Below are 23,283 nucleotides of genomic sequence, written 5' to 3' on the forward strand. Positions count from 1 at the left end.
TCAACGGTGCTCATTTTTTTTAAGGGTAGAGGATTTTGGGTGGCAAACTCGTAAGTGCGAACATCGGAATAATAAAACTGGACAAGTATAGGGCCTCTCAGGCTGTTTTGCCTTTTTTTTTTAAAGAAAAAAAGAAGGGAAGAGGAGAAATACTCCCTCTGTTCCAAAAAGATTGTTCTCTTTTCCTTTTTAGTCTGTCCCAAAAAGATTATCCCCTTTTTATATTTAGAACCAATTTAACTTTATCAGATGATTCACAGCAACACAAATATCTAAGGCTTGTTTTGAACCATAAATTTCGAAAGTCTTCCTTTATTTCTTAAACTTTGTGCCAAGTCAAAAGAAGTCGGTAATTTGCAATTTCTAGATAATTTTGCAGAAAACCGACCTCATGAGGTCGGTAATTTGCAATTTCTGGGAATATTTTGCATAAAACCGACCTCATGAGGTCGATAATTTGCCATATGTTGGATAATTTTGAAGAAAACCGACCTCATGAGGTCGGTAATTTGCAATTTCTGGAAAAATTTTCCAGAAAACCGACCTCATGAGGTCGGTAATTAGCAGTTTTTGGGTAAATGTTGCCCATAACCGACCTCATGAGGTCGGTATTCTACAAAAAAAATTGTAGCACCTAGCTGTTACTCCAGCTGCCTCCCTGTCAAGATGAAAATAATTTTACTTTCAACTAAAACGAGCCCAAATAGCTTCCAACAATACACCAAACTACTATAAATACATAAAACAATAAGCTACTATTACAACACACTAGATGGCCCGTGCCCGTGCTTTGCACGGGCGTATGGCCGACATCATTGTTTGTATTATTTGTGCAATTATTAGAGGAATACTAAAAGGATCATAACACCAAGAAAATAATTCTACGTGTTTCAGGTTTTAACACTTCATAATATTTACGCGCACTAAGCAACAAAAGTATACAATATTGTGAAATCGTACATTCTTCATTTTCAATGAGGAAATCTGTTTACATAATGGAAAAAAGAAGCACCATGCCTTTTGAAATTTGACCACTCCATAAAGCTTTGTTGTCATAACTCATAAGCCTTTTTTCCCAAGTTGTCAAAGATATTAGAACCTGCCATTAGAAACCATATGGATGAGTACTTGTCTACCAAAATAAAAGAAAGAATTTGGTAAGCGTAAGAAATGAGGTGGATACAATGTGAAGCAGGATGCAAGTAAAATGTTTATGTCCTGTTAAGGTAAAGAGAAATACTACGATGCGACTATAAAATAAATAGCTCTTGGAACTATAAGTTGGTAGAAGGAACCCATGGGTGCAAGTTGGCATAACTTTGAGTCTTCTCTGTTACCCATAAAATAAATAGCTCTTGGAACTATAAGTTGGTAGAAGGAACCCATGGGTGCAAGTTGGCATAACTTTGAGTCTTCTCTGTTACCCATGCATCAAGCAGCAATCAATGAAACAACAAGCTATATTGAGTGAGGAATGGCAGTTTGTTACTTGAAAGCCCTTCTAAGGCTAGCTAGCACTTTAGTAAAAAACTAAGAAAACAACTTCACATCATTTGTGAGATTTTGCTTTGCAAGTATATTCAGATGATGACAAAGGACTATAAAGGAAAAAATCAACTTTTATTCTACTGTATTCTGCTCAACATAGTAGGCAAAAATCATGAGATGATAATACTTGTTTATCAATGACAAGATAGTTGGTACATACCTAAATTTCTTTCATAAGAATTTTGCTATTTCCTCTTGTTTATTGAATTCTAAATCTGATGCCTTCAAACACCCCACATAAATAATCTCCAAATCTAGTCTTTCAGCTGCAAAATTAGTGTCTGTAAAGCATATTTGTCCCAGACCACTTTTTTCCTCCTTATCCCTAAGCCTTCAGTTGATACTAATTTGCTACAATGATCATCCTACTTTCATTATAATAATTAGAGTAATCCGATCAACACCACAACCATCATCAATAATTCATCATACACCACAGATGTGGTATCTTGAAAGTGTGATTTTTCATAAGATTGGAAGGAGAAACATCCAGCATAAACATTAGATATTTAACATCGCAACAAAGAATAGTTTTTTCTTACATGGCAAGCAAAATGGTACTAACAAAAAGAACAGAGAAAGCAACTCAACTTACATTGCAATCAACCTAGCTCAAGTCAAATTTCAAAAACCTCATCAGACAGAGGATGGTATTAAACTGTACACCTTTTCACCATTCCAAATGATATTAAAGGTAGTTGTTGGTTTTAAATATTTCGAAATGTACAGTGGAAGAGCTCTTATAAACATAATAATTAAGCTGCTCATTTTCTAAAAAAGTTAGAGTGAAGCAATGAAGGTTTGTCTAAATTTGGATCAAACTATTTTGTGTGTTTAACCAAACCTCTATGCAGTGATGTCACTTGATGCCATGTTCAAATGCTAGCAACTGTATTTTTTTTTAAAAGGAAGAGGAAGATAGACTGCCCAATTTATAGATGAAAGTTGGTCAGTACATAACTTGGTATTTGTTATTATTTTTGGTATATATAGATCTCACGCAAGATAGCCAAGTAGGAGGTATCAGTTTACCGCTTTATAAATTTCTTCACCCTCATTTGATGACGATCTTAAAGATGCTGAAACTTGTCTTTAGCAGTTCCATAGGCTCTCATTACATTCACTTCCTTCAAGTTAAGCACCTTTCTACTGTCCTACAACCCAAAAGAATAAGGTCTAATTTTCTATATCAGTGGGGAAATCTCTGCCAAATTTTTTTGCTAGAATAGTTTTCAATATATCTCCATGATGGAAACCAATTGTAATTCCCAAACAGACACAAGAAAGGAAAGATGTATTACATACAGAATCCCTCATCTAGCTTTCATTAATCACACTGTTAGCTGTTGGAGAAAATCAAAGGCACAGAGAAGAGCAATAAACAAAATATAAGAGAGATGAACAAATATTTTGCAGACATCGAAGACATACCTGAAGTTCGATTCACACGCCCAAATCAATTTGGAGCAAACCACATGCAGCTACTTTTTGGAGAATAACAAGTTCAAATCTTTCTTCAGATTGACTTGCAACCCGTGAACATCAATTCCTAGAGATTCAGTGAGACATGCTACCATAGATGTATTTACACACTTATAAAGTGTAGAACCTGCATATGGTAATGGAATTTTGACTCCAAGTGAATAACATTTTCAAAAGTCTTATCCACAATGAATTAAATAAAAGAAAGAAACATAGTTGTATCTGGTGTAGAGAAAACTTGCAACAGCAAAATGAGAGGGGATAACAACAACAATAATAGTAACCAGCCAAACAATCAAAATGAGGAATCTTTTTTTGACCTTATTCTTCCCACAATGACAACAATAATAGTAACCAGCCAAACAATCAAAATGAGGAATCTTTTCCCTGCAAAAAAAACTGTAACACTACCTGTTTATCCCACCTTAATATTACATACTTTCTATGTAGTTAGCACAAGGCTGTTAAAGTTGTACAATCCAACAAAGCTACACAGTTGAGGTAGTGGGCATTAATCCTTGACCACTCTATGGCAAGTAACACTAGAAACCACTAAATCAAGTGATAATTCCAAACTCACAAAAATTCATGTAAAATAGCAGAAACAAGGAATAAAGGAAAAGTATGGGTGGGTCATCTAGTCTGTTGAAAGTAAATTTTAGTGAAGTTACATTAAGGCACCAAAAACAAACATGAACAGATGAACCAAGTTACGGAAACATCATACATTATAGTTGGAAGTTTATCATCTAGATGCTATGCAATCTTCCATAGCTTAAGCAAAGAAATCAGACCACTGAGCAGTTTGTATAGTTTTGCCTGACCAAAAAAGATCAAGTTTTTGTTTTTGTGGGTACTTGTCAAAGAAAATTATGTTCCTGTGAAATGGTTTTTATGCATCTTCTGTGTTTTTTCTATTAGGATAGTAACTTCAGCAAACTTGCAACAACAAAATGAGATACCTGCAGGTCTTGCTAATGAGGAGAACAACTTTGTATCTCCATCTAAAGTTGTTGAGATATGTGGAAATATCCAAAACAACTGCAGGCAGTCAGGAATTTAACAAACCACCTGCAGATCATACAAGCAGTAAGGGAGGCAGCTTGGTTATTGTAGATAATGCAAGTCTTAAAGTTCAAGTTCAGGAGAGTAGTAGCATTAATCATCAGCTTGGTACTACTTGTAGTACTAATTTGCAGAAGCACATTGGTTTGGTGTCAAGTGCAACTAGGAATGCAAAGAATCAGGTGCAAGAAAAGGAAAATGCAGACATTCAAAACACAAGCACTGCAGGTCCTAAACAGAAGCAGCATGGTACTAATTTGCAGAATTTATAGCAGCATGGTGTAATATTTCTTCAAGTTCCAAGAGCAAAGCAATAGAGAACAAACAATGTAGATTTGAACGGGCAAAGCACATGACGATTAATAATGATGCTCCTAAACTAAACATAGAACAATTAGAAATGGATATGTGTGGCAAAGCTAGAAATTTCATTAAGGATGTTCAAGATTTAATACATATGTATAAAAAATGATTTTTGCCTATATGCACATTATAATTTTACAATAAAGGATGTTCAATTGAGCACCATTCTGTCTATGCGGCTACACCACTGGATATGCTAATAATGAGTACACATCTACTTATGGGGGGAAAAAAAGCACAAAGAGAGCAAAAACAAAATTCGACGATGCTGATGAAAAAGGGGCAAGACACAAAACTAATATCATTCATCGAGGAAACCATTCTTCGGATAATAATACCCGAAGGTTTCTAAACTTGATTCAGGGAGTTTCTACAATCCCCGAACTCCAGAGGATTTATCTCTAATAACATTGCTTTCTTTTTCACCAACACATAATTGAAATACGTATATAGCAACAAACTAAATTAATTAAGAGTAAAAAGTTAGACACGTTTCTCTTGAACTATGCAAGTTCAATTCATTTGTCAGCCATATAGAGAAACAAGACATATTAGGCAGAAAAAAGGAAAACACTAAAAGAGGCACTACATCAGAGAAGTTGGGTTTGCAACTCCTAATTAAGGGAAGAAAACTGCAAAAGAATATATAACTAACTCAGATCTAGAAAATGAAATAGACAGATAGCAAATGCACTAGAGTTCATACTGAGTCCTTAACTTCCAAATGACTAACAAAAATATTAACTGCAGTAGCAACTAGCAAGTTTACCAGAGTTGGAACCCTATCAACAAAAGTAAATACCTCTCATTTGCAATCCACTATTAGCTTATTTCTAAGAAAAAGGTACTCCAAATAAAAAACTGAATCATTTGAGAATGGTGCAAAACCCTGTTCTTCTTAGAAGGATTCAAGAAAGTCTGGTAAAGAAATTAGTGAATCAAAGGAGAAGTTAGGGCTTACCCAGAAGATGGAAAATGAAGGTGGAGAGCATTGGAAGAAGAGAATGGCGTGAGATATGGGGAAAATGAAGTGAAGAAAGTGTGAGAGCTTACAAAATGGGGGAGAGATTTGGAAGAAGTAGTCAATTAGGGCAAACTCTTTTTTCAATGTCATATCTGAAACAAGCTTTTTTCAGCTGGGTAGGGACGGCGGCGGCGGTGACTGGCAGGAATGATGGTGACATCGCCGGAGTTATTAGGGTTAGACAGGGAGGGGCGGGGGGAGAGAAACGGTGAGAGGAAAAAGAGAGAAATGGGAAAGAGACGGGTTTAATTTGATCTGTCTTGATTTTAGTAGACTAAGTAATTATACCGACCTCATGAGGTCGGTATATTTAATAATTTTATTTTTTATTTAAAATAATACCGACCTCGTGAGGTCGGTATTCTTTTAAATTAAAAATAAAATTATAATATATTTAGCATGAAATAAATTTTCGACCTAGCGAGGTCGGTCCATTATTTTTTCAAATTTTGATACATTATTACCGATCTCACGAGGTCGGTTTATTTTTAAAAAATTTAAAAAATAAATATTACGACTTTATCGACCTCATGAGGTCGGTTTCTTTCCGACCTCAACTGAGGTCGGTTTTTTGAGGTCGGAAAATGCTGTTTTTTTAGTAGTGGTATCTGTGATATATTTCGCATAAGTAAAAAAAATAATTTTAGCCACCAGATAGATTTTTGGTATTTATTCTATCAACAGCAGGCACTATTTTTCTTCTCATCTTCCAACAGATATTTCTTGTGATTTCATCCAATTGCTCATTTATTTTTTATTTTCTTTGTTTAGTGTAATGGTGTTATGAATTTAGTTTTTGAAACTACTCCTAATATTAAAAAAAACCTAGTCATTAACAAACTTGGAATATAACGAGTGAATTATTAAAGTAGAATTTTATTGTTGAAATGATGTTATAGACTTATGATTTTCTTGTCTTGAATTATATCTACTTAAGTTATGTTGAAGCTTATTTTATCTTATGTTGGAATTTGATATAAAAGTATTTTTTTTTAAAATGAATTTTGTATTTGTGGTATAGTTATTTACTTTAGTAGTATTGACTTGTTATTTGACATTGAATGTTGTTCATTTTTCAGTTAGAAGTGATAGATTATTTTTGGCAAACATTTGAATAATATTATGAATATTTATAAACTAGCAAACTATGCCCGTGCGATGCACGGGGCCAACATAATTAATTTGGTTACTTAATTTAGTTAGTCTTTATAGTTTGTATATTTTGCAAAAGATACTGCGATTTTCCATTGTGAGTCTCCATATTTTTTTCTTTTCCTCTTATTTTTTCCCTTAATTTCTCAATTGTTGTTAAAATTTGTCTTATTTTGGTTATGTCCATCTCTTTTTATATTTAGTAAGCTAACAATTTAAATATCCTACATGTCATGTTTATAATCACAAGATTCAAAGGATATTTTATTACATTATACACATTTTTAATTTGAACTACAAGATTTGAAAGTCTATCTTTATTTCTTAAACTCCGTATCTAGTCAAACGCAGACACTTAAATTGAGACAGAGGGAGATATGCCAAATGAAAGGACAATTGAGACACTACGGACCCGTGGAAACTTAAAAAGTAAACACACAAGAGGTGGAACTAATGTTCAACTTCTGAAATGTACACATGTTAGTCCTTGCTTAGAGTACAATTTCAGTTGTTTTTGTACAACTTATTGTTGCTGTGTTCGTCCACCTTGGGAGTTTATATATAATAGAAATATAAAAAAAAATATAAGAAAAATATAGAATAGAAAAATAGACATATATTTTTAGTAATGTGGCCAAGTAATATGGGACAAAGGGAGTACTTCATTTATTAATTCTTAAAAAAACATGAAAAGTCAAGTATAGTAATGTGGCTAAGTAATATGGGACGAAGGGAGTACTTCATTTATTAATTCTTAAAGAACGTGAAAAGTCAAGTAATGTGGGACGGAGGGAGTACTTCATTTATTACTTCTTAAAGAACGTGAAAAGTTAAAAGTGAACAAATAAAAGTGCACGGAAGAAATAAATATGTGTTGGAGAATTAAAATTGAAGTGCATACATGTATAAATGAAAAGAGAATAAATATTCAGCAAGAACGTGAAAAGTCAAGATTGAACAAGTAAAAGTGCACGGAGGAAATAAATATGTGTCGGAGAATTAAAATTGAAGTGCATACATGTATACATGAGAAGAGAATAAATATTTAGTACGATGACATATGTCCACGTGGGATTTATTAATTTTTAAAGAACGTGAAAAGTCAAAAGTGAACAAGTAAAAGTGTACGGACGAAATAAATTTGTGTAGGAGAATTAAAATTGATCTGCTCCGTCTATATATGAGAAGAAAATAAATATTCAGCAAGAACGTGAAAAGACAAAAGTGAACAAGTAAAAGTACACAGAGGAAATAAATGTGTTGGAGAATTAAAATTGAAGTATATACGTCTATACATGAGAAGGAAATAAATATTAAGTACTATGACATATGTAAATATTCAGCAAGAACGTGAAAAGTCATAACTGAACATGTAAAAGTGCACGGAGGAAATAAATATGTGTCGGAGAATTAAAATTGAAATGCATACGTGTATACATGAGAAGAGAATAAATATTTAGTACTGTGACATATGTCCACGTGGGATTTATTAACTCTTAAAGAACGTGAAAAGTCAAAAGTGAACAAGTAAAAGTGCACGGAGGAAATAAATTTGTGTAGGAGAATTAAAATTGAACTGCATATGTCTATACATGAAAAGAGAATAAATATTTAGTAAGAACGTGAAAAGTCAAAAGTGAACAAGTAAAAGTACACGGAGGACATAAATGTGTCGGAGAATTAAAATTGAAGTGCGTACGTCTACACATGAGGAGAGAATAAATATTAAGCATTATGACATATGTCCAAGTGGGATAAAAAAACAGTTGGCTAAAGTGTACAAGTTATATAACTTTTGGTACAAGCATTTATTGCGCGTACAATTTATAAAGCTTTGGATACAAGTAGGTATTGCTGTGTCGGTCCTCATTAGCCACTTATATATAATAGAAATATTAATCTTTTTTTTAAACATGCGGTCCTTGATATTCTTAAAAAATATATGCTTTAGTTTTTATAAATTAATTAAAGTAAAATATTATTAATTTGAGAAATATATATCAATTATTTGTAACAATATTATTTACAAATATATTATTAACTAATATGTTTTAAAGAAACAATATGTATTTCAAATTAGCATTTATAAAGACGCATATTTATCAAATATTAATTTTATAAGATAGTTAATTTTTTATTCATCTAAAATTTAATCAAATTGTGTAATTATATTTTTTTACAACCAAACAATACACTTGTAATTAAACTATAATTACATTATGACAAATAAATAGGACATCATAATTACTAGGCAGTATAATTACTATCCTTGTAATTACACCAATTCCAATTACCAGGTGGCTTTCCAAACATACCCTAAAAAACTTGGCTAAAACCGACGCACCTGTGCATCATCTCTTATCTATTCAAAAAACTTTCTGTTTGGTGGAAATGAATTCAGTTCCTTTCTCCATTGGAACATACATTCCAACAAAGCATAACACACTCTGTATCAAAAATTCTCAAACAACAACTAACCCAATTCCACATTTTACCAAACTCAAAGAGACAGTTAGTCCATTGCCTTGTTTGTTCACAAGAAGAGAAGCTCTTACTACTCTTGGATTGAGTTTTTCAGCTACTTTTTTCAAGGACTTTTTGCAGCCACAGTCGAATATTGAAGCAATTGCTGCAGAAGAAGCTACAACTACGGAATGTGAATTTGTAGTTACACCTTCAGGTCTTGCTTATTGTGATAAAGTTGTGGGTTATGGCCCTGAAGCTGCTAAAGGACAATTGATCAAGGTTAGTTTTTTTCATCTTTGAACTTCTCTTTGATTTTATTTACTTGCTTTTAATGGTAAAAAAACACACCCGAACTATCAGATGTTCAGGTAATTTTTGGTGAGTCTCACACCCCAACTATCCGTTATTTAGGTAGAAAAAAGGGAATATCTGATAGTTGGCCTAATCAGCTTGGTAGACGTGTTTTAATACATAGACGGTGATAGTTCAAGTTGGAAAAAGGAACAACTGATAGTTGAGTGGGCTATGAAACTCAAGAAAAAGTTTTAGAAGAATTAACTTAAATAGCTGTTCCACCTAACCGTTTAAATTGAAAATAGCCAGTGAATGTATGATATATATATATATAGATGTGTGTGTGTAATGCATGTATATTATGTGTATAACTGTGTATTATCAATGTATACCGTCTAGGAAAAGTAAATAGTGAATTTGGCTGGCTATCTGTATAAAGATCCTAGTTTTTTTTTTTTTTTTAATCTAAACGAAGTTAATTTAACACTAAGTCCGTTTGGTACGACATAACTCATTTTTCATGTTTCTGGTTGGTGAGTGGTAAGTTTCTCCGGATAATATACAGTATAAATTAAGACTAATGATAATTTTAGCACATCGGAGAGTGTATTGATGAAAAAAAAATTGAGTACTAAATATTAAAAATACTAGTATCCAAGTGTTAGGTGGACCAAGGAAGCCCTTCCGCCCATGCACGACTGTGAGGAAATCATTTTCCCCCTTTTCATATATTTGTTTACGGTAACCAAACACCAAAAAATGACTTCAGTTGTATATTAATCACAAATTGATGCATAAATAAACCAAGTTAAGTAAAAAAAAATTATGCAAAAGACGCATGTATGCACAAATTTAGGTAGAAGCATAGTTCTTTTAGTCGCCTCTCTTCATTATGGACAAGAAAGCAAGTGTCACAACTAACTGTAATTTGCTAGGAATAGGATTCATAAAATGGGATGAAAACTTTTAACTGGGAAATGAGAAAAAAAAAAAATTAAGTAGGCGTTTGGCCATGAAAACCAAATATTTTTCACTTTATTTGAAATTTTAGAGTTGAAGATAGAGTTGTGTTTGGTTATAGTTTATGCAAAGAATATTTGGTTGTTTTAATGTATTGAAAGTAAAAAAAAAAAAGTGAAAACAAGATTTTAGTTGTTTTCCAAATGAAGTTGTATTTGGAATTTTCATAGCCAAACGCTGATTTCCAAATAAAGTAAAATAATTTTTTGGAAAAAAGCAAAAAATTCTCATGGCCAAACAGGCCCATCATACAGGATGAATCAGTTATTATGAGTTTTCTTGCCCTGTTCATTCATTTGAATATTTCCTTATTCTCAATTTAAAAGCTCTTAAAAATCAGAGTCCCGTTGCTCTTTGTTCTATGCAATCATGTTAAATTGTGCATATCATCTCAATTAACAATTAAAATGCTAGTTAAATAATTTTTAGCTAGCTACATTTGTTAACTTCACAAAGTTGATACCGAAAGTTATAGCTCTATAAGGGTAGTCGCATCAGTGGTTCTGGATAGGATATGAAATGAATTGAAAGATTCAGAAGATGTTCTTTCCTTGGACACACCCCTGCCCCCCTCGAGGTCAAAAGACTCAAAATTATCTTCTCACGTGAGACCAGCCGAGCCCTCAAAAGAATAAGTTATTTGATATAGTGAGACTAGACATTTGAGCTTCTCATTTACTTTTTCCTGCAATATGAGAGTTGTATCAGATTACAAGGAGATTATGTTATGCAGGCACATTATGTAGGTAAACTGGAAAATGGGAAGGTCTTCGATAGCAGCTACAACCGTGGAAAGCCTCTCACATTTCGTGTTGGTGTTGGCGAGGTAGGTTATTATTCTACAGCAGTATTATCAGTAGTAGGAAATGGATAAATTTACTTTTAAATTATCTGTATCTATTGCTCTCCTTAGATTTTTGGGCGGCATTTGCACAAACGGACTTTCTGAGGCAACTATTTAAGTTTGTCCTCGTTAGTTCTGTGGGCTAAATTTGCCTGCGAACATAAAAATCTGTCCAACTATTTTTAAAGGCGAATTTTCCCACTAAGCTAATCAGGACAGAATTTAAAAAGTGGCTTCCAAAAAGTTCATATGGTGCAAATAATGCGCTTTTTTATTGGGCTTACCGCTTGCCAAATATGCAAAAAATGTATACACTAATTATGTATATTATATGTATATTATCGTCAATATACAACAATATACATTTCCCAGCTATTATTTTGGTGGACGGTTATTCAGTATAAAAGTCCCTCTTTTTATTACCAAGGTTTTTGGATCGTAGTCTATGGAAATCTACAACCAGTTGCTTCTATATTACCAAACTAGGTGTAATTCTTGTAGCTTGGCATAACAAGACTAGCTGGGCATAAACTTGACCAATATACGCAGTAAAGTTTTGTCAACTATGTTAAATTTAGTGTCATCCAACTTTATAATGTTTGGTAATATATGTTAAACTCATTCTTGTTGCTTATTGTTTCATCTCATAGGTTATTAAAGGCTGGGATCAGGGAATTCTAGGAGGTGACGGTTTTCCTCCAATGCTAGCTGGTAGGAGCACATTTGTAGTTCATATTTCTTTGTATTTTTAAAATTTTAAAATAAAATACTATCTCATCACTTAAATTTCAGGAGGAAAGCGTAAACTGAAGATTCCTCCTGAACTTGGATATGGAATAAGAGGTGCCGGCTGCAGAGGAGGTAAGCAAATTCGACGAACGATGCCCAATTACATATGTTCTTTTTCTGTTTAGCCATCCGGTGCCTAAAGTCCACTGGCCTGACTAGTCCTAGGCCCACTAAAAGGGTAAAACACTCTTTACTGCAAGAAATTTCATTCTTAGAAGCCCAAAATCGAGACTTCTGGTTAAGGGTATAGGGATCCAATCATCCCACGACCCTCCTTTGTGGTGCCTGCCAGTTGCATATGTGGTAGGTTTAAATATGTTCTAACTGTCCCGGTGGTTTAGGTACATGCATTATTCCTCCGGATTCAGTTCTATTGTTCGATGTGGAGTTCGTTGGCAAGGCTTAGATTTGAGCAACAGAGGTATATTTTGTTCATAAAACGATTCTCCTTTGCAACCAATATCTGAGGGACTATTGTTAGGTTAATTGGTTGATCAAAGGGCAAACTTTTTGTAAGCTGCAGTGCAAATGATAATGTGTGTTAATACTTGAGATCTTGGCAGTACATACCATGAAGTGTTTGTATATTGATTTTTACAGTTTATATAAAGTAATTTCGGGGGGACAGCCTCTTTTTACTGCGCCATTTAAGGCGCAGCACTTTTAACCTTTTTTGTTTTTCTGTATTTGTGGCCAGTATAGGCAAACATTAGAAAAGTTGATATCCACTGTTTTTTCTTCTTCTTAGGTGTTGTATAATAGTCTTTTTTGAATCTATAACAATTGAAGTATAATGCTTGAAGAAGTGGATTCCGAATTTCGAAAATCAAAAGCGGGTTTAGATAAAGTGAGTGTTATCGGAAAAGCTTGAAAACAATGGCAAGTTACCATTATTGCAAGTTTGAAGAAGTGGGTCTTGAATTTCGAATGTGAAAACTGAGTTTAAATCAAGTCGGTATTGTTGGTAAAATTTGGAAACAAGTAGGGATGAAGACGGGTAGTTCAAACTTCAGAAAATTACTTTTCGTTTTGAACATATATATGTTTCAAACTTTAGACATCCATGTCGAGTTTGGCGTCGGCGAACCAAACTTCAAGCGTGATTGTCGGGAGTTTGGCCTCGGGCACGATTTTCTGAAGTTTGCTTTCACAAACAATATGTCAATTTCAAGCAAAACTTCAGACGTGGATATTTGTAACTTTAGGTGCGTCTATTGAAAGTTATTTTTGAAGTGATTAAACTTACAAAAATTTATAAACTTCGGCTATGACTTAAATAGTGGTTCCAAAATAGGCTATCCACGTCCCCCAATTTATATTGGGCTTTGGTAAAAGGATACCGATTTCACTAGGGCAATTTGCAGGATTGCCCTTCGCTGGGGGTGGTCTTTTATTTTTGCCCCTCAAAATGGTGGTCTTTAACTTTTGTCCTTCAAGCAAAATTTCGCTGAAATTCTGCCTTAAGGCAGAATTTGGGCCTTAAAGGAAGAATTCTGCTCATGCAAATTCTGCCTTAAGGCAGAATTTGGGCCTTAAAGGAAGAATTCTGCTCATGCAAATTCTGCCTTAATATGGGAAGATTTGCAAAATTCTGCCTTCCGATTTTTTTTTTTTAATTGAGCTGGAGTTCGAACTCACAACCTCGAGGTATTAAGCGAACGGCAAAACTTAAAGACCACCAATTTGAAGGGCAAAAATTAAAAATCACCCCAAATGAAGGGCAATCCGTGCAAAAAAAAAAAAAAAATCACCGAGATGGTTTTGATACTCTCTCTTTCATTAAGTGCATTACACTTAATCAATTAAAATCAAAACAAAACAAAACAGAGAGGGTACAATCTGATTACTTGGAAAAATTGACTTGGTTGACTTTGCTACCCTTATAAAATTTTCTAATTCGTTATGGAATCATTAGGCAGACTCACATTCCTCAGCCCACAAAATTAAAAATTGCTTCCACACTTCTTCACATGCATTAATTATTTTAACAATTAGAAGTTACAAACAACAAGAATAAAATATACTATCATGTATAGTATATTATATTATATTATAACTCTCACTGTCTCACACGTCCAGCTGGAAAGTTTAGGATATGAGAAAATCTATTCCACCAATAAGCTTTCAGATTTTGATATTAAAGTTGGACCACGAATTAATTTATTTCGCTTTCTCTCCTTTTTTTCCCCCTTTTCTTTAGTGAGTGGTTAGGTGAAAGGGACTATTGCGTTACGCAAACCGTGTGAGTATGACTTTTAATATCATCCTGGTTGTTGACTAGTGTGAATTTTCTGTCCACAAAAAATAAAAGGGAATTGGAAAAAATAAATAATTAAAACGTAAAATAGTCACCTCATAAACATTGTCTCTAATATTGGAGGGCTTCTGTCAAACAACATTCTCAAATTAAAATGAAGTATGACTATTTGTGCATTTATGTAGCGTGTAAGAAAAAACACACGGTAAGCAAAATTTCACTAAAGTCATATCTACAAAGCTTTTTAAAAACACAATCCAAACGGCCTAAACCTACTATGTTTCTTTAATTTTAAGTTATACATCATCAGCGATAAAGAATTTTTTATACTGGTATGTCATTTTTACAGGTAACTTAGCATATTTTCAAGATTTTAAATTTTATATTTTAAAAAGACTTATCTAAAAATATCCTTTGAAAGTTTAAGTGGCGTATAATATAAATGATTTTCAACTGACACATATTACTTAAACTCATTTCCTTTATACCATCTGATCGATCCATCAATTTCCCAAAGATTACTTTTCTTTTGGTACATTCTAAAAAACAGTAAATATTTATGGGCACTTGATGTTTGCACCAAATCATAGATATGTATATGACAGATACATGTTTTATATTCATTGGATGTTTGATGTAAATATCGACAAAGGTGGATCCAAGATTTGGAGTTTATGTGTCCTACAACGACCTTAAATTAATTTATAAAGTTAATTGGTTCAAAGTCAAATATCTATAAATATTTAGTAAATTTCTTATAATATATAGTATATACATTATATGAGTAAAAGCTACTGGATTCTTGTGAACCCGTAAGTTGCATTTGCATCCGCTATTGAATATCGGGTGTGTATAAATTGTTACCCAAATTTACGTACCTTTCTCAGAAACTATTTTTTCAAGCTTGAATGTAGAGGTTATTCAAAATGCGAAGGCATTAATCACCTTGATATATATCACATTTTTTGTACTATATTTATTACTTGATGAAATAATCAAAAATTCAAAATGAATCTTTTTACCACTTGAAAATGATTTAGCTCGACTTATTGAAATATTTTCATACATAAAATTAGTCATGATAGAGTAGCTGATTAACCACATGTTTGCACTCGGCATGCAATTTATGTATATTGAAGGAAATGTACTTTCTCTGACACACATAGCACAATGTTATCTTTTAAAAAAAAAACTAACGGTGTCTATATATAACTTTGAACTTTTTCAATTCTTAGAGATAAACCCTTCTTATGCACCACCATTTACAAAATCTTCCATAACCAAATATAATAAGTAAAAGATAAAAGCAAAATGGAAGCTTTTTTTCATACCATAATTAGTAATTCCGTGGAGCTAATACTCTTCCAAAAAGAAAAAGGTCATTACATTTCAAAACACGGTATAGTAGAAATCAAAATTCTGCCAAACAAACAACTAATCAAAACAAAATTAATATGTACACTATGAATTATGATCCTTAGCAACAACAACATGAAAAAAGAGGCAACGTTTTTGTTTAATCTCCTTCTCACTAGAATACTACAGAATTATTAAAGCGATGGAACAACGTCGTATGAAGCATCGGAAGCAATGAAAGAATATATTTCTTTCCGAATTTAAGTTACATACATTGTTAGTGTAAGAAATTTTACATAATGAGATCACGTTTATTTGTTGTAGTAAATATCTTATTTTCAATATTACAAATTTCATATATTAAAGAGTCTTGCTTGTAAATATCATTTCTTATTAACCTAATGCAGAATACTGATGGTGTATAACTCTGTGTGTGTATACATATATATAAAAATTAAACTCTTTTGTATTAACACTATATTAGTAGTTGATTTATCATGTCAACATGCAATTTTTATATAGTTACTATTTTGAGAATTTTCACCTGCACAATGTCTTCTTTCCTGCAGATCAGATATCCTTTCTTATTACAACCCCCCCCCCCCCCCCCCCCCCCACCCCACCTCTTCTTCTAATTACCAAAATCCTGCAAAGGAAAATGAAAAGTGAAATATTGAAGCAACATGAGAGCTTTTTAATACCATAATTAGTTTCCATGGAGCTTATTTTCTTACAAAAAGAAAAGAAAAGCTCATTACATTACAAAAACATACCAAAGTAGAAAGGGAACTTCTATCCAAAACAAAAAACAAGATCAATATGTACACATAATAGTAATACTCCTCATCAGCAACAGGGAAAAACACTACTTTTCCTTCTTCTTAACATTACATAATTATTAAAACGATGGAACTACACCATACGAAGCATCGACATCATTCTCAGTACGTTTAGCAAATCTCCCTTTGATTCTTGGTCGAGTCTCAGCATAGGCCTTTCTAGAAGCGTATCGTATCGTCTTCTCGAACTTTCTATTCTTCCTTTTCTCTCTGTACCTCAATACCCTTGCTTCTCTGTCTGAGCTCGAGACCGGGGTAGGTAGTCCATCAATGGAGGAGTTTCTCACAAATGTGTTTGATACATCTGTCATGGTGTTATGGTCAGGCACAACTCCCACATCCAGTGATGATGAAGAGACCTGTTAAAATAGCCAATGTTTCATAAGGACATCTATGTGGGACAAAAATTAAAGATGGTTGTTTAACTTCTATACATTGACAGTAAAAATATTTTTGAAGGAATAAGATCTAACTTATGCACGCTGGCAGGGCCAAGGGATTTCATAGGAACCTTTTTGTCAGAAAATTATGATGTATATATAAGATAAAAATAATTTTGTAAACATAATCGTGTATTTATTTCTTTATATTTTAAATCCTCTAGTGAAAAGTCAGGTTGTGCCACTGATTATGCATGCTAATGGTCTTCTCAACCTTAAGAGAAATTTGTTTCTCTAATGAGTTTTGCTACTTTCTAAAATTTGGTAATTGGGTAGTACATTTAGCGTATCAGTACTCTAGAGCCCGTTTGGGTTGGCTTATAAGCTGTTTTCAGTTTTTTTGGGTGTTTGGCTGGCCAGCTTAAGTCATTTTGTGCTTAAAATAAGCTCAAAAAAATAATTAGGCCCATTTGACTTAGCTTATCTAAAGCTTATAAGCCAAAAAAAATAAGTTAGACTACCCCAACTTATTTTTTTTTAACTTAAGCCCATCCAAACAAGCTCCTAGTCACTCAACTAATTTATTGGTAGAGTGCGTTTGGTATAATAATAGTTTGGTAATTGAGACTTTCATCCCTACTTCTTTAATAAAGTCGAGCCTAACTATTATATTTGTTATATCAAACATAATTTTAGAAGTCCTAATTACTAGATGCAAAATAAAAGTCTGACTACTAGCTTCTAGTCCTAAGCATGCCGCACCAGTAACGGATGTTATACTAAGCCAATTGTCATGTTTTCATTTTAAGACTCTATCCGCCATTTCATTACGACTCTATAGTTTAATACAGTAGATTTTTTTATTTTTAGAAAAATTAGATTATATGTTCTTAAATCATGTTTTTTTTTAAAGTTCCCGATTACTTATTTATAGACAACTACATGTAACGGTATTTTAAGTAACCTAATTGCGTAAAGAATTCACCCTTTTGGGTCATAGATTCTCATAAAAAAATCAACTTTATTAAATTAGGTTTAAAGTAATCAATTAAGATCTGTTAGGAGATTATGCACTTGTAGGTTGCATGACAATAATAACTACTTCAAAGTTGAGCACATCTTCAAAGATTAAAAAAATTTGAAATCGATAAAATTGTGGAACATTTATAAGGACAAGTAAGAACTGAATTACAGTACTGAATAGTTTAAAGTGAAAATAAGAGAGAGAGAAGAGTACATACACTTTGGCTAATGGATTGAGAACTGAAGTTGTACATAAAAGGTTTAGATCCAGAAAAATCCATTTCATAAGTCGGGTATCCATCAACAACTGGACCTTCCAAATGGATCTCATGATTCTTGTTCTGTACATGAGGCACAACACAATCTTCCTTATACTCTTGATTATAAAGCTGAATATCACTACATGGTTTTTGATCCGTTATCATATCCATTTCCACATATGGATCCACATCACTAAACAAATTATACTCAGCTGATTTATACTCAATCCCTTGAGCATTATTATTCGGGGCCTGCAGCAACCACGACTCGGCCTCCGCCTCCTCCTCAGGCTGCGGGCTCTCATCATCCGCAGCCCGAGACCTGGCGGATGCAGAGTCGTAAAAGGGCACCACGGGGATCCGCTCGTGTCTGCGCGCGAGCGGGTTCGCCGAGTGGATGTCCTGGTCGCACGCGACGCAGAGCGCGGCCGCATCCGCCTTGCAGGTGACGGACGCGGGCGCGTTCTCGCACACCTCGCAGACCCAAACCCGCGCGTGCCTAGACGCGAGCTTGTTGGCCGCGTGGATTTTGGAGTCGCATGGTAAGCAAAGGAACGCCATGTCAGCCTTGCAGAACACCGTGGACGGCGTTGTTTTGCATGCATCGCAGCGCTTCGCCGCCATGATGGTTGATTTTCTGCTTTCTTTTTTTTTCCTCTGTGCTTTCTCTCTCTAGTTGGAACTTTCTCTCACTAAAATAGCAATAATGGAGAGTGGTTTTTTGCTTTGTGGACTGTTTTGTTGCTTTATTCAGACAAGGTTATCTACAACGTGGACGAAGGAAATCTGAGATGGACAAATGAGGGGATGACAGGTGTACTAGTCTTAGCCAAATAAGTTGCAATTAATTAATATTGGAAAATACGAATGAAGGGTTAGGTTGTCGACGTTGTTATGGGAGGGTGGGGTCCACGTAGAAAAGAGCCATGTGCGGTTTGCCACAACGTGTTAGTGTGGGGTATTTAAGGACATTTTTGGTCATTTTGCTATGTTTGGGGAGGTTTGTATCAAATCATACTACCTAGTTTATCATGATTAAGTGATAAAATAAAAAGTAAAAATGTGTATAATTAACTAATTGATCAATTTACATGACATGGTTTGAATTGGCATAAATTTAAGAGAAAATAATCTTTTGAAACTTATGATTTTAAACTTGGCATATATATGTACAGAAATTCTAAAACTTGTGATGATATACATACCAAAATATTTCTGTAGTTATAATTATTTTCAAATTTAGAAGCGCGTTATTCTTTTTTAAACGAATGATAAGAAAAGTTTGTCACATAAACTGAAACTTGGGAGTTCGATTTAGTGATAATAGTGTATACAGATACATGTGTCATGTAATTATTGAATTGATATGAGCACCAGGTAAATATTGAAATTTACCAAAATCAATTAAAGTAAGAATGTGTATCATTTAACCAGCGTTTAGTGATAACAATATATGCGATGTGTTCATGTAATCTGGGGTCGTTTCGTAGCTGGTTAGGATTATACAGGTATTAGTAATGCAGATATTAGTTATGCAGGGTTTAGTTATATTAAAAGTTAATAAATATTATATACTTCTTAAAATTCAAATATTTGTTGTTAAAAAAATATTAAAGTATTATAGTAAAATATTATATTAAAAATTTATATAAAAATAATTGTTTAGAAAAGGAAATTATTTTAGTGGGGAATGATAAGGGTAATATTGTCATTTCAACTTTTTATTCATGTGCTAGTTATCCATCTTCAACCTCGCATAAAATAATATATAGATTCTCTCATAACTTATGTATGTATTAGTTATGTGGGTTTCTAAATTGCAAATTAAACGTCGTACTAATTTATACATGAATAACTTACTTCGTATCTAGCTACCAAACGCGGTATAAGTATGCAGATATTAATATATGAATAAGGTGTCACTTTACTAGCTACCAAACGTAGTATAAGTTAATGTAGAAATTAATGCACATGAATAGCATGTCTCTCGTCCAACTACCAAACGACCCCTTAGTGAATTGGTGGAAACAAAGAATGTGGATAACTTTTTTAACCAAAATCCATTATTTTAATTTGATAATATGTAAACCAAATCAAACTTACAGTTCATTCTTTTGGGTACTTTTTAATGTTTTTTAATCATGTATTATAACGTGTTATGTCAACGTAAAGTTTGTATACGGTGAAAATCGGATATGAGTCAACCCGGAGAAACTATGGATCGGAGGAAGAAAATGGCCGGGAGTTCACACGAGGGGCACCACGCCTTTCCGGACAAGAGCTTCAATCGAAGCTGAGCAGAAACGCCATTCGGCCTGGTCTCTATGCCACTGATGGTTCGGGGACTCTTCCCGAGGGTTCGTCATCGTTGATCCGGGTAGTCGTTTGTCCGTATGTCCGTTGGTCCGTTATGACCGTTGCTGAAGCGCATCAGTGGTGTCACATCATGGTCGGCTACCAACTATGCGTGTGTCAGACGACGCCGTCAGTCCAATCCCACCAAATCCGTGCAGGGGGACTGTCCTTTTTATTGCTATTTTATTAATCCATATTGTATGAGGCCCATGGGCTCACATTATAAATAGACCACATCCCCCTCCTTTGTAAGGGTTGGCTCCTTTTACATTCAAGAACATTTATAATAGAAGAAGTTCATATACACACTCTCTCTTTCAATATCTGATCCGGCCAAGGCTATTTGCTTCCGTTTATATTGTATTTCTTCCATCAAGTGTTTCATATTGCTTATAAACGTTCATGTTTCTTGCAAATTTCCATCACTGGCCGTTTTATTAGAAAACTACCATATATATATATTCTCTCTATCTAACACACCTCAAGACCCAAACACGTATCCTACACCCACCTACAAATTTAATTGATTATCCGAATCCGGGGTAAACAATTTGGCGCCCACCGTGGGGCTAGGATAATAGTGGTCTTTGGCCTTGATTTCTACCATATTCATCGAAACCAAAAACTTCCTCCCCGTCTCTGTGAAAACGGTCCAAATGGCTGACGTCGAACAATCCGGTCATGTCAATAATACCGAGATCGTGGCGGAAAACGAAGGGAGCGGACTGCGGGCATTGCCGAACCCCGCTGATCCGAACCCCGTTGATTCAAGGGAAGGACTCAACCGGTAAAATACCGTAGATCAAGAGAATGTCGTTCCACCGGCCACCGATCCTCTAAACACTCACCATTCCGTTAGGTTATCCCGGGATCGGGTCCGGAGAGAACCAGACGCACCAAACGACGGCATTAACTTGCGTTTAATCTTTGAAATGTTGCAGGAACAAAAGGCGGAAATCGCCGAACAAGGGCTAGCGATTGCTCAACTGCAGACCGGAAAGGGTGAAGCAGGGCCGGTAAAGTCAAAGGGTACGATTGAAACCGGAAGAAACGGAGAACGAATGATCGAGAGCGACGGCTCCGGAGCCGGCTCCTCAACTGAGGTCCTAAAAATGCTCGAGACCTTGGTGAAACGGGTGGATTCGACCGAGAAGAGGGTCGAGACGTACAATTCTCGGGTGGACCAGATACCGGGGGCTCTGTAACACCCCGTGCCTTTAACGAAAGTTTTGACCACGATCCTAAACTTAGAAAATCAGATAAAGAATGTGGGAATTGAATGTTTTCCGTTCAGTTGTGATATGGTGGTTTACGCCCATGAACAATGGTCGTATTTCACTTTACGGGCCGTAAACCAAGTCGTGAATTGAAACCAAGAATTTCTGAACATTCTGGAATTTGACATTTTGAGGTCATAGGGATAAATACGGACCGTATTTCACTTTACGGCCCGTATTTCAAACCGTGTTTGGAATTTGGGAAAATTTCCTTGATGAAAGTTGTAGAGCATTGAAATACCTTTCCAACGGTATCTTACGGGGGTCAAACGGACATCTGTACAAAGAGTTATGGCCATTTTACTGAAGAGATGCAGTGCAGTCCATGGGGCAAAATACGGCCCGTAAAGTCAGTTTACGACCCGTAAACTGAAATACGGCCATTATTTTGCTGGACGTAAATTGCAATGTTCCAGAACACTATATATTCGTCCATATCAGTTCAACTCATTATTTTTCACTCCCTCAAACCCTAAAACGACTTCCTACTCTCCTCCAACATCAAGAACACCAAGGTAAGTCCATTCTAATTATTCCAACTCAATTCTAACATATATCCTTGTATTCTAAACAAGAAATCATCATTCCTAATCTAGGGTTTTCAAGAAAACCCATCTCAAGATTCAAGAATCAAGATTTAGGAAATCTTCTTCAAAATCCAAGTCTTTAATTCAAGTTTTGGAACAACTAAGGTATGCAGAACTTCCATCCACATGAGGGAATCTCTATGTTCTTCCCCATGCTTCGTTTCCTTGATATCCATGAAGTTAAAATCTTAGGGCATTAAACCCAACATATTGGTAGCCCATATTTAAGTATTTATGTACATGAATTTTGTATCTATATTCGTTGTTGTATTCCTAACCTTCCATTACGGATATTAGAAATCCTAGCTTAATCCATGAATCATGAATTCTTCCTCATGTGTTCTCATTATGTTCATATGAAACTTAATGATTTTATTTTGCAAGTTACAAGCATGTTTTCAATTCAATTACACATATATGATTATGAACTATTGTTATTACTCATGAATCAAGAATATGTTTACAAGCTATTTCATGAAACCATATTTACAAGCTATTTCATGAAATCATGTTTACAAGCTATTTCCTGAAACCATATTTACAAGTTATTTCATGAAATCATGTTTACAAGCTATTCCTGAAATCATATTTACAAGCTATTTCCTGAAACCATATTTACAAGCTATTTCATGAAACCATGTTTACAAGCTATTTCATGAAACTATGTTACAAGTTATTTCGTGGAATCATGATTACAAGTTAATTCACGAAAATCATGGGCTTCTTAGCCAACTATGTTATGTTCATGTTTTTGGGAGTTGCACACATTACCGAGAAGGCTCAGATAGCCTGAAACTATGTAGCCACCATAGGACAAGGATCGCTCCGCCTAGTTAGGACGATACCTTAATTTTACACTGAATGGTTCCATCAGGTACATTACTACCTTATACCCTGGCAAG

The 23,283-nt window shown here is 34.4% G+C and overlaps 2 protein-coding genes and 1 long non-coding RNA gene across 3 annotated transcripts; 1 reads left to right on the plus strand and 2 right to left on the minus strand.

Annotated features, from left to right (window-relative positions):
* Window positions 1-732: 732 nt before the first annotated feature.
* Window positions 733-5,709, minus strand: LOC132611481 (uncharacterized). The gene is made up of 4 exons (XR_009571692.1): window positions 5,261-5,709; window positions 3,993-4,101; window positions 2,980-3,157; window positions 733-1,099 (listed from the first exon to the last, which is right to left on the minus strand). It is a non-coding gene; the product is annotated as an uncharacterized LOC132611481 (long non-coding RNA).
* Window positions 5,710-8,969: 3,260 nt separating this feature from the next.
* Window positions 8,970-12,714, plus strand: LOC132609477 (peptidyl-prolyl cis-trans isomerase FKBP13, chloroplastic). Its single transcript, XM_060323460.1, has 5 exons — window positions 8,970-9,379; window positions 11,148-11,240; window positions 11,909-11,969; window positions 12,051-12,119; window positions 12,389-12,714. Exons 1-5 carry the CDS (start codon window positions 9,026-9,028, stop codon window positions 12,451-12,453), a joined length of 642 nt encoding a protein of 213 aa, XP_060179443.1. The 5' UTR covers window positions 8,970-9,025; the 3' UTR covers window positions 12,454-12,714.
* Window positions 12,715-16,333: 3,619 nt separating this feature from the next.
* Window positions 16,334-18,880, minus strand: LOC132609482 (zinc finger protein CONSTANS-LIKE 4-like). The gene is made up of 2 exons (XM_060323469.1): window positions 18,121-18,880; window positions 16,334-16,858 (listed from the first exon to the last, which is right to left on the minus strand). Exons 1-2 carry the CDS (start codon window positions 18,784-18,786, stop codon window positions 16,559-16,561), a joined length of 966 nt encoding a protein of 321 aa, XP_060179452.1. The 5' UTR covers window positions 18,787-18,880; the 3' UTR covers window positions 16,334-16,558.
* Between the last annotated feature and the right edge of the window lie 4,403 nt (window positions 18,881-23,283).

Source organism: Lycium barbarum, chromosome 9 (genome assembly GCF_019175385.1).
Source record: "Lycium barbarum isolate Lr01 chromosome 9, ASM1917538v2, whole genome shotgun sequence".
Taxonomy (NCBI): Eukaryota; Viridiplantae; Streptophyta; class Magnoliopsida; order Solanales; family Solanaceae; genus Lycium; species Lycium barbarum.